The following is a 12,452-nucleotide window of genomic DNA, read 5'->3' as shown; positions in this document are numbered from 1 at the left end:
AAATGCCTGTATGAAGATGGATTTCAGATCAGAAAGTTGGTATTTTAATAGTTAATGCTCCATATGCTGAAAAAAAACCCAAAAAACCAAAAACCTCAACCAAACCACACAAACACCAATCTCAAACAAACCTCACAAGATCTGTAGGAGGATCAGGGATTTTATCCAGTGTTATCTGTGTCAAAATAAATGAGGCAACTTATCAGAAGGAAAGTGTCCCTAATGATCCATTGGCATTAATGGGCTCCAAATCCTTGCTCAGAAAACAGATCATAAAGCTTCCCGACAGCTGGACAGCATCACCTTGGATATTCAGTAACAATTGAAAGGGAAAGGTTAGGAAAGGAACAGAATGAATCATTGTTATGTCTTTGTAAATCAGTGTGTCCCAGACTGGTTTGTTTTTTTTTTTTTGTCCTTTTTTGTGTGCAATAGTTAGTTTTCCTTCTCAGGAAAGAAAAAGTAGCAGAGCTAGGAAAGCTAAAGGTAAAGGGAAAACAGATGTGCAATGAAATGCCTTCTGCACCAGGAAAAATTAAGCAGCACCAACTCAGTAAAAATTACAACAAAGTTGTGTAAAGTTGGGAATGGGAATTACGAGTAGAAGGCAATTGTTCAAAGTTTCTTTGAAGATGGGAACTGAAATATACCTAGTGAAGCTATCAGGCAGCAGGTTTAAAGAAGTGGGTTTTCATGTCATGTCATGTGTGGACCCCACTGCCACAGTATGGTAGTAAAGGTCAAAAATATAAAGGCACTCAAAGAAACAGGAGAATTTCAGAGAACAGTGTGTCAGAGGCTGGTCAGCTAAGGCTGTAGAAGCAGCCTCTGTCTGGGGGTGCCCCAGAAACTGGAGCAGTACATCAGACTTTGTGGATACATTGGTCCTCTTTCAAAATTCTTGATTTTATTTTTCCCTGGAAAGTTACCCTTGAGTCTTGCTACTCTTCCTGGGAATGCTAGTGCAGTAGTCTTTAATTGTGTCAGGTCACATAGGCATCTTACTGTGTAGCTGTTGGGCTCTCCTGACTGCATGAAGTCACTGACACACCCATCTTCCCTGGAAGCCCCAGGGATATCCTGTTTCATTTCTTTTTCCCCCTTGTGTGAACTTGGCACCAAGTAGTTCCAATGACATGAAGGTTGTACCTAGCTAGGACCCAGGAATGGGGTGGGGGCTGTTGCACAGGGAAGCTCTTGAGGATGTCATCTCTAAGTGTGGTCAAAGAATGATGTATTTGGCAGGAAACTTTTCTTCCCCACTCTTACTGGTGCATAAATTTACTTGTATTCCTCATTTCTGCAGGGGACAGAGCAGAGAGCTGTTTGTCCCTTCTCCTACTGCCACTTTGCCAGGAACAAGAAGAACATTCCTGGTAGGTCCATTCAGGCACTTTTCTGTTCCTGCTGTCGAATCCCTGCATTAGGGGAATCAAGAAACATTAGTAGGTGCCTTAAAGAGGATCCTTCAAGCTCTCAGATTTCCTAAATGATAGAAAATTGTTCATGTTTTGTATTTCAGCATGTAGAAAATAAGCTACTTTTTTAGTAGCTTTTCCATCCAAGTACTGTTGTATTTGAAAGGAAAAAAGAAGTGATTCTAAAATACAAATAAATAGGAAGTGCGTAGGAAAGGCAAGGGTATTTAAGTAAACATTGGCTATTTTAAGTAACAGGTTTCAGGGAACAATTAATGTAATGAATTTTATCTTTTTTCCCCATTTTTCTAAGCTATAGGATGTGGTAAGGAATTTCCAGGAATATGTGTTTCAAGAAATTTAATGTATAAAGATTTTATGAATTATAAACATCTCTATACTATTATTTATCTGATCTGGGTACATCAGTTTATTTTTATGTGTGTGATCCCTCAATACAGTCTGGTTTTTCTTCTACTAACTTGTTTAATGAATAAGTCAGCCACAACCCTTCATAATAACTTTTTTTAGGCTATCCTATCTTTTCAGTGAGGTTTTATGCACCTAGACTTCTTCCACCCACATGGGTGTGGTGAGATTTAATTTCTGAGCCTGTTTAGGTGCCATGGGAGTTCAAAGCATGTGCTGCTGTTTCTATTTCCATGTCTAAATCACTTGTACCTGGTGTACACAGGACTGGAAGCAGGAGGGCTGTGTTCTGGGCTGCTCATCTGGTTTTTCCCAGGGTAGTGCTGGGAAGCAGAAGTTGAATGGAGCTACTTTGTAGTGCATAGCTGGCCTGTAAGCCTGACAAGAGCAGGAGCATTGGATAATAGTATGTTCATTTAAACAGTGCTAATAATCAGCGTCCATTCTTGGGATATGCAGATTGGAAAGTACAAAGAGTTGCAAGGGAGCCATGATAATTGGGAAATAGTTTGCTTAATGATGTTGTTCTTAGTCAATGTGTCATTAAGACAATGAAAAAGCCAAATGATGGCTTAATGTTTGATGGTGTCAATATTTTCTAGTCTCCCAGATAATTTAAGCCTGGATACATGTATTTGGAAGGAAAAAAGAAGTTACTTTAGAATATACATGGATAGAAAGAGGATAATTATAAAGATAAGGTTATTTAAAAAAAACAAAACCACAGTGCAACACCTTCTCTCCCCCCACCCCAGAAGAAATCCAAACTAAGCCAAAACAAAACAAGAAAAGGAGACCAAAACCAAACCCAATCACAACTGCTGAATTTATTGCACAAAAATAAAAATTAGGGTATGTAATCAGAGGGCCTAGTGGAACATGTTACCTATTGTACCTTTGCATTATTTTTGTAGTTGTAAGGGATCTCCTATTACAAAAGCAGCAATTTTCTGTACGATCCTGGCCGAGGTCTTGTTGGCTCCCACCTTGGGACCATGTCAGTAGAGAGTAATGGTGACATAAAATAAAATAAAATAAAAAATAAAAGGACAGGTGTGATGCAGTAACCCAAAACAAAAATACTTTAATAAGGGTAAAACAACAAATGAGATAATCTGAACAGCAAGTGTAGGGTGAGCTCCAAAGGCCAGAGCCAAGATAGGTACAAAATATATAAGGGGTAGTTCAGAGGCAGAGTCTGAGGGTAAGGGTCCAATAAAAAACAGTGCTTAGGAATATGAAAACCAATGTGACAGACAACAACCAATCAGAGGGAAGAGCTGGGGAACTTTCTAGAACCACAACATTATAAAGTTAAAACTATTTACATGCCACTTTCCCAGGGGGCAACGCTGTTGGGGTACTGCTCACCCTAACTTAATGTTGGCCTACAGACCAGACTCCCATGGTTTTAGGTTGATATTTATGGTCTATTCAACCCCAGAAACATCTCCCCCTTTTTGTTTCTTTAAATGAGATATGTACACAGAATTCTTGAAATTTTCTAACATGCACTTAAGTAAACATGGCAGCAAATTTAACATTATAACTATCATTAACAAAACTAATAATCCTGTTTTTGTAACAGACAAAGCATAATTTGAAAAGTCACACTTCTTGAGCAATTTGCTGCTCCAGTTTCCTTCTTGCTCAGCCTGTAGTTTCCTTATCCCCTCCTTCAACATGCTTATGCTGCAGTGGATGGATTCGCTATGGTTGGAAAAATTCATGCAGCATAAGCCCTCAAACTCCTCACAATTGTGTCCCTGTGCCAGCAACAAGTCTACTAGCCTTATTCTGTAGGGTTGCATGCCTTACACTGTCTACATCAGTGAGTAATTCACTAAGGGTGACTGAAGTTGTATTAGTTTGTTTACTTAGCCAGCACCCAATGCCATCTAATTGTTTTAATGCCTTGGCTGCAGCTACCCATGGCAGTAGCACAGACATCATGATATTTGTTGTCTTTGTCCAATAGCTAATTTTATCATTACAATCCTGCTAGAATTGAAGAATAAATCTCTTTATCCTTGCTAATTGTTTCTTATGTACCATGGTGATGTTGGTTAGCATTTTAAGCATTCCTAAGCTGCATGGCCCCCCTTTGATGTGCAATAGAATTGCTGCCCAGGCTCTATCCCCGCAGATTAAAAATATGCCAGGTGGTAATTGGATAGGGTAACTACTGGACCAGGAAAGTATGGGTAGGGTGTAATTACATCATAAACTTTGATTTTTATATAACTGATTGTGTGGGAAAACATCCCACCTGACTATTTTTTCACCTATTAGATTTATAGGTCTCTTTTTTTGTTAATTTAATTTCTTTCATATAATAGAATTTCACACAATAGTCCATTTTTACTGAACCAAGCAGTTCCAATTCTTGTGGTTCTAGTGGTGGACACGGGAGTTTCTGGGACAAAGGTGTAGATCTTGGTATTCTGAGGACTATTTCTTTGCAGGTTACAGATGGCATCCTCTGGTATTGGCCACACATCTGCGGCTCACCCAACTAGGCAGGTGGAAAAAGGGTTATCAGGGCTGGCTACAAAGAGGCACATTGTTTCTTATTTTGTTATATTTGCCAACATTACACAAACATTTTGTATTAGTTGTGGAACGATCCAACAAATCCCTTGAAGGAGGAGACTAAGAAAACTACAACGGGTGAGCAGGGAATTTTGAAAGGTCATATCTGGTTTCCTTTAAGTAGATCATGGTGAGTCTTTGTTTTCTCTTGGTGTGACTGTCTTCTCTAGGCTGGAGTTTCTTGTACAATTGAGGGTTCCTGTAGTGGCTGCAGATGCTGTTTGATGCTCTTCGTGGGGATTCACCTGGGTCCTTTATCTGTAGAAACACAAGCAAACCCCCTTCTTCAGGTGATGAGTGGAAAGGGTCCTAAAATTTGTTTAGATTCAGGATCCTTTATTAAAACAGGTGGTCTTTCTTTTAATTTTGCTCGAGTTGTGTTCAAAAAATGTCTAAAAATTGGTGGACTGGTCTCCATGAGTGAATTGAGTGAGTTATTCAAAAAATTAAAGACATATACAGCTTTACAAAGTCTTTCTACAGTTGATAAGACCTCTATTCCCCCTTTTTGTTTTTCTAAAAGGTCTTTAAGAGACCTGTGGGCCCTTTCAATAATTGATTTGTCCTGGAGGAATGAGGAATACCTGTTATGCCCCAAAGGTTAAAAAATGGTTGTACTTTTTGTGATATGTATGCTGGTCTGTTGTCTATCTTAATTTCTTGGGGTGCACCTAAAGATGAAAATGCCTACAAGAAATGTTTTATTACATCCCTGGCCTTCTCCCCATTATGAGCAAAAGCAAAGGTCGTTCCAGAGAACTTATCAATAGACACATGTAAATATTTAAACTGCCCAGAAGATCGATAATGTGTTACATCTGATTGCCATAGCTCTAAGCTGTTTAAACCTCAGGGATTTACTCTGCCTCCAATGGAGGGTAGTGAACATTTCTGGCAATGTGGGCAGGAGCTGATGATCATCTTTGCTTGTTCTTTATTAATATTAAGCATTCACATAAGCACAGGGGCATTGTGGTGAAAAAATGAATGACTCAAATGGTCTTGTTAAAAAAAAATTGGGTAGTGTGGCTTGTATTGTCATGGTTAGAAGGTCTGTATGGGTGTTGCCTTCTGCTACAAAACCTAGTAATGAAGTGTGGGACCGAATGTGTGCTACAAAATAAGGTTGCTGTCTGAAAGAATAAAAATAAATCTCTTAAGTAGAACATACAACTTTTCATTAGGTACTGTTTTTAGGAGAACCTTCTGCTCTTTCTACGATGCCTGCAACATAAAAATTAAAAAAATTAAAAGGAATTGTAAATTTAGAAAAAGCATGGACAACTGCAGCCAGCTCTATGATTTGTGGCGAACCTTCTACTATTTCAATATCTGATTCCCATTCTTTTGTGTTAGGATCTTGGCAAGTAATAACAGACTTCTGTGTTTTTCCAGAGCCATCTGTAAAGACAGTAATAGCATCAAGGAGGACATGACTTCTCAGGGATTTTAATATTAAATTGAAAGAAGAACAACTTATGCTTGGGGTAATGAACTGAAATCTGACCTGTAAAATTTGCTAATACATACTGTAAACAATCATTGTGGTATTAACCAGTCTAAGTAAGTGGAAGTTATGGGTAGAAATAGAACTGAAAAGTCTCTTCGTGAAAGGGAAAGTATCCACAATCTAGCTTTTATAATCAACTGGGCTATTATCTCTGGTGGAGTAGTTATTGTACTGGCAAGATAAAAAGATCCATTCTAAGATTAGCACGGGGTCAGCTATTTTTGAGTCCCACTGAAAAATTAAACCATAAAACTGAGGTTTTTCTCCCAAAATAGCAAATAAAAAAGGTAATTCAGGGTTAATCCGATGAGCCTGACACAATTGAATGGCTTGGGACATTTTGTCAAGAGCATCTTGGGCTTCTTTAGTTAAACTTCTGGGTGAATTTAATGTTTTATCTCCTTTTAGCAAATTGGACAATGGGGCCAAATCTTCATTTGTGATTCCTAATAAAGGTTAAATCCAGTTAATTGTTCCCAAGAGCTTCTGCATGTTGTTTAGTGTTTGTGGGTTGAATGAGATATTCTGATATTCAGTATCCAAGATACTTCCATAGGGAAATTTGCTGTATCTTTTCCTCAGCAGCAAGGGATCCAGCATCCTGCGCTGCTGAGAGGACTGTTTCTGAAGTGGCCTTTAGAGATAAATCATCTTTTGCTGCCACAAGAATATCATCCATGTAGTGATAGATGATGGCTTGAGGGTACTGAAAATGTGCAGGGGTGAGAATTTTGGCAACATACCACTCGCAGATTGTGGGTGAGTTCTGCATACCCTGGGGTAGTACCATCCAATTTCATCTTTGTAGAGAAACTTGTCTATTGATAGATAGTATTGAGAAAGCAAATCGCGAGGCGTCATCCAGATGTAAAGGAATCTTAAATCAATAATAATTGACTTCCAATCCCTTGGGATCATAGCAGGGGATGGAAGGCCAGGTTGCAAGGTGTTCATTTGTTCTATAACATCATAATTTTTTAAGGTCTTGTAGGAGATGCCATCTGTCACTATGCAGTTTCTTGATAACAAAAATTGGGGTATTCCAAGGGCTGGTAGTTGGGACAATATGGCCCTTGTCCAATTGTTATTTTACCAACAGTTCTAGCATGACCAGTTTTTCAGAAGGTAAGGGCCACTGATCTACCCAAATGGGTTAATGTAATTTTCAGGGAAGTTTTAAGGTATAGCAGTCATCAGCAACCCGAGTTAAAAATTTGCTTTCAGCTTGACTCCCTACTGAGACAAAATGTCTTTCCCCCATAGGACTATTGGAACCTTCACTGTGGATGGTTTTGTGGAGGCAATGCAACCTTCAGGTCCTTCAAAACTGATGAGGTGTAGACTGCTATTGCCACCAATCCCTCAAGAGTGTCAAGAGAAGATACTAGGGTCCACTCCGAAGGCCAATAAGATTTTGAAATTACTGTGACATCAGCTGCGGTGTCAATCAGGACAGTAAGGCTGATGGTTTTGCTGTTATACTTCAGAGTACAAGTGAGCTGTGGTCAGCCTCTACTGATCCTTCTTGTTCTCATAACGAGTGACTTGTCTGGAGTGAAATAGTCTGGCTCTGGTAAAAGAAAAGCCTGAGCAATAACTAGTCCCTTTGGGATAAAGCATGGGGAATTGGGGCACATGGCGAGCACAGCCAACTCTTGGGATGAAGATACAGACAAAACCAAAGGTAAAAAAAAAAATAGTTTCGCACTAGACCTATTCAGTCCCAAAATTAAAAACTCGTGTGACCATTGTTCAGGGCCTAATTGACCTGTGGAGATGGTATGGGCCATGAGGTGAGTGAGGATCACTGTTTGAACAGTTGGCAACTCCAGTCAGGTACCTGAAGGCATTGGGGTAGGGAGGTCAGAAAGGATGTATTGTAATTGTGGGCCTGCCGGTCTCTGGCGTTCTCTCGCATGGGCAACAGGGTTTCCTGTGTTCTTGCACCACTGTCTCCTGCGGTGTTGCCACTTTCCTGACAGTTGACAGCACCTTTCCTGCTCTGAATAAAATCTGTTAGGCCCATGAAAGTGCCCATTATATCCACAGGTATGTCTTGTGTCTCTGCTGGGGACAGTTTTTTGAAAAGTGTCCATCCTTTCCACATTTAAAACATGGTATCTGCCTTTATCTGTTTTTTAGAATTTCCTTGAAAGGTGGTTAAGGCTTCAGGAAGGACCTCTGCTTACCGCACTGCAGTATGTTCAGGGGTTGTTAAAGGGTTGCAAGCCTCAATCATTTGGGCGATGGATGGCTCCAGCTCTATTGGGAGTGCACGTAGCACTTTTTTGCATTCTGAATTAGCATTAGTAACCACCAGGCTCTTTAACAATTCCTCTGTTGCATGGTCTAATACAATTTGTTTGTCTAAGTCCAGTTTCAGTCTGTCAAGAAATTTCATATAGGGCTTGTTAGGCCCTTGTTGGATATTGGCAAAGTCCAAGTTGGGTTTACTACTATCAAGGACGTGTAGCAACACTTTCCTAGCTGCGTCTTTATTGTCATTAAGAATGGGCTTAGGAAGGTTTTCTGCCTGCTGGTCTGGATCTGTATGGGCCCCTTCTCCAGCTAGGTGATCTAAAGTTAGTGCCGCCCTTGCTTGGTCCCCCACATAGTCTCTCAACAGTTGATTTAGTAGCCTTTTCCAACATAATTCCCATAGGGAATCAGCTGGGGACAATAGCATTGTGATAATGTAATGCATATCCTGCAGGGTCAGTACATGAGCTGAGGAGGTAGCTAATACCAGACTGGTGAAGAATAGTGAGTCCCATACTCCTTTGAGGCTTTGCATAGCTCCTTAATTTCCCCATAAGCCAATGGTTTCCAACGCAGATTGGCATCCACCTTGCATAATGGACCGGCATTAAGTTTTGAAGCCAAGTCCCAGTTCCTCTCCTTTACCAGAGTCCTCAGGATTTTCTCCCATGGGTCTTTATTGGGCTCCAGTAGGCTGATGTCCTCTTCAGATGAAAAGGAAGAGGAGGAGGAGGAGGACGAACCACCCGACACAACAAAAACCTTTTTATTAGACTGGTGTTTGTGTGTGTGGTAGGTCTTTGGGTAGGTCTTGGTGTCGGTTGCCTGAGTGCTGCCATGTTGGAGGAGGGCCCTTCTGGAACCTAGGTGGGCAGGGTTCTGGTTGCATCAGAGGGATGCGGCCTACAGGGACAGTTCTGGTTTTTCCAAAAGGGGTATGCTCCAGAACAGAAGGGGCAGGGCCGAGGGAGGTGTCCCAAGGGTGATTGGCAGTTGGATGGCAAGTGTTAGTTGCTGTCCCAAGAGAGTGATCAGTTACATTTCTGGTGTTAGAAGAGGAGAAGGTAGTGAAGGAAGGTTGAGGAGAATGCAGAGGTGCAAGGTTGAGGGAGGAGGCTCTAAGATGGGAGCTCTGCCATCGTCAGCTCCCTTGAGGAGGGATTGGAGGAGGGTTGTCCAAGGGGCTGGAAGGATAGGGGCATGAAAGGACAGGAGTTGCATGTAGCACAGGCTCCCATGCACTTGGCAGGCTTTGCTCTCGTGTCCCAGTCCCAAGGTCAGAGGATGGGGAGGCAATGCCAGGTTGGTTTGAATTGCTTGAGCTGAGTTCACAATATTTTTCCTCTGCTTTCAAGATCTCAAGAACTGTCGAAAATAACAGAAATAATTGTGGAGCAGAATGATCCATTTTTGTGGCTGAATCATAGAGTTTCACTCCCTCTGAGTCCCAAAATTTGAATTTAAATATCTTATGTGCAGTATCATTAGGGAAATTTTTTAATGCCCACTGGATAATATTTTTAAGCTCCTTCTTTTTGAATTTCTTTCCCTGGGATGCCAATTTCAACTTAAACTGGTGGTAAGCATCCTTTTCTACGTGTGACATCTGGGAACCCATCACACAACAAGTGCAGCTTGGATGGGGTAGGATGTGCCTCCCCAGTTAGGGAGGGTGATGGGGCAGATGTCTCCCTTCTCCTACCTGCTCTTGTTGCAGGATTCCTTACCACATTCCGTGTGGCTACCTTGGGGTGCCTACCCTGTTGCTTCAGGCCACCCTTCCTCTTGATGTCTAAGCCACCAAATTCTTTGGCCAAATCTGCCAGGCCTGGCACAGAAATCCAAAATCCATGGGAGAAGGTAATGACCTAGTTGGCTTCAGGACTCTTGCTGACATGCCCTGTGAATAGCAGGGGTCCCTGTTCAGGCACCAGCTGTAGGAGCCTGGCTGAGGTCTGGTTGGCTCCCACCTTGGGACCACATCAGTAGAGAGTAATAGTGATGATAAAATAAAAGGACAGGCGCGATGCAGTAACCCAAAACAAAAATACTTTAATAAGGGTAAAACAACAAATGAGATAATCCGAACAGCAAGTGTAGGGTGAGCTCCAAAGGCCAGAGCCAAGATAGGTACAAAATATATAAGGGGTAGGTTGGAGGCAGAGTCTGAGGGTAAGGGTCCAATAAAAAACAATGTTTAGGAATATGAAAACCAGTGTGACAGACAACAACCAATCAGAGGGAAGAGCTGGGGAACTTTCTAGAACCACAACATTATAAAGTTAAAACTATTTACATGCCACTTTCCCAGGGGGCAATGCTGTTGGGGTACTGCTCACCCTAACTTAATGTTGGCCTACAGACCAGACTCCCATGGTTTTAGGTTGATATTTATGGTCTGATCAACCCCAGCAGTTTTCCTGTTGATTTTCAGATATTGAAAGTGGCCAGGTCTTACCTGGTGACTAATCTCAAACACTGAAGTGACCTTGGTTGAAAAGGAATGAATACTTGCAAGTGCTGACTCAGGTTACCATGCTCAAGTAATAACTTAGGGGCTTTTGCCTGCTCTTGATTAAAACAGATTTGTGTTTTTAGCTGTATTACTTCAGCAGTCAGCATCTTAATTTTTTCTGTGGCCAGAAAAGAGGTTAAATAAGTCATTAAATAAGGCAGAATCCCTGTTTCCAAGACTTATTTAAGAAATTCTTTGCAGTTTGAAAATATTAAGATTGATATATAAATGTAAATACCCTGAGACAAATGTTAACATCCAGATGTTCATATGTCAAATTTCACAAATTTGAACTAAAGCCCACGATTTTTTGCATCCTCTGTTAATAATTTTCTTATTTTGGAAAAACTATTTCTTCACGTCTTCCATATAAAGAATTCTTTGCTTCTGTGTTTGCAGATGCTGTGAAGCCACCAGTTAGTTCTTTGCAACCATCTGCTGAGTTACCCTTACCCATCAACACTTCACCACCTTCCATGCAAGCAGAATCTTCCCTTCCTTCTCCTTATCGGCTTATTAACATCCCCCCTCTGGAGTCTTCCTCTGGTCAAGAAGATCCTCAAGACTACTTACTGCTAATAAACTGTCAAAGTAAAAAACCTGAACCTATGAGGTAAGTGACTTTTGTTTCTTAATAACACGTATTTGTATTACAGGCCAGGAATGTTTATGCTGAATGCATTTTTTTATTGCCAAGACATTGATCATTTAGATGCACATATCTACACAGGGAAGCTGTCTGTAGCTTTTCCTTCTTTTCTTTACATACATTAAACCTTTTGCTGCAATAATAAGTTGTTTGATCAGTGCTAGACCCATATTGCATTCCCCAAAAGTGTGGACAGCAATTGCAAACATGAAGTATCACAGTAATGCGGCAATCCAAGTGTTTTATTGGAGCTTGGAGTGGTACATGGCACCAAGTACACATTCTTTAGCCACAATCTGGAGTATTTAGTCCAGTTTAGTACTAGAAAAACCTGGAAGAATTTAGCCTTTCTCCTTCCTTATATTTGGTGCCCCAATTTTGCCAGTTAAAACTTTTGTGGAAGAGGTTTAGAAAACATGCTGATTTTATTATCACTTGCCAGGTTACCACATCAGTGAGTACAGTGATCTTCAAGTGTCATTTGTTTAGTCTTACTAGCATGGTTCAGACTCTCAAACAAGAAAAAACCAACAATTATTTTATGAAAACTAAGAATGCAGAGACTGAAATAATTCAGTTTCCATATCCTGAATTTCAGCTTTTTCCAAATAACAGATATTTTAAAGGAAACTCAAATAAGCTTTATTTTTTACTGAATAAAGTATCTACACAGTTCTCTAGAGAAGTGTGCAACAGAAAATTTGAGGAAAAAATTTAGAACTTCTACCAAATTAAATCTCTATTTATTTCTACAACTGGTACTGCTAACTTAAATACATGCACAGCACCTCTTGCATAAGAGGATATGATATTCGTAGTAGCTACCTGGGAAATATTACTGTGGTTTGCCAGAATGGATCATGGTGGCCATTCCTGGAGCAGGCTGCCCAGAGACATACTGGAGTCTCTGTCCTCTTCAAAAAAAAAAAAGCTATTTAAAAGAACTACGAATGGATAAGCTCCTGAGGAACCTCAGCTGATTTTGAAGAGTTTGTGTAGAGATACTGGAAAAGCTGAGCAGATAAAGTCCAGAGTTACCTTCTGACCTTGAGCATTCTGTTGGAGAACCTTATAAATCCC

At 40.6% G+C, this 12,452-nt stretch overlaps 1 protein-coding gene and 1 pseudogene across 9 annotated transcripts in view; one reads left to right on the top strand and one right to left on the bottom strand.

Annotated features, from left to right (window-relative positions):
* GAB1 (GRB2 associated binding protein 1) overlaps nucleotides 1-12,452 on the top strand; it is a 106,159-nt gene that overhangs the window by 66,220 nt on the left and 27,487 nt on the right. For all 9 annotated transcript variants that reach the window (XM_014254791.2, XM_088056465.1, XM_014254793.2 and 6 more), the window contains exon 3: nucleotides 11,123-11,336. In XM_014254791.2, coding sequence (XP_014110266.2) covers nucleotides 11,123-11,336 — 214 coding nt within the window. The remainder of the gene's footprint in view (nucleotides 1-11,122; nucleotides 11,337-12,452) is intronic.
* Nucleotides 3,278-4,061, bottom strand: LOC148184201 (uncharacterized; annotated as a pseudogene).

The sequence above is a fragment of the Pseudopodoces humilis genome, chromosome 6, assembly GCF_049639895.1.
Source record: "Pseudopodoces humilis isolate 2021_Gansu_Grassland_sample_001 chromosome 6, ASM4963989v1, whole genome shotgun sequence".
Classification (NCBI taxonomy): Eukaryota; Metazoa; Chordata; class Aves; order Passeriformes; family Paridae; genus Pseudopodoces; species Pseudopodoces humilis.
This window is presented reverse-complemented; position numbering and strand designations above follow the sequence as displayed.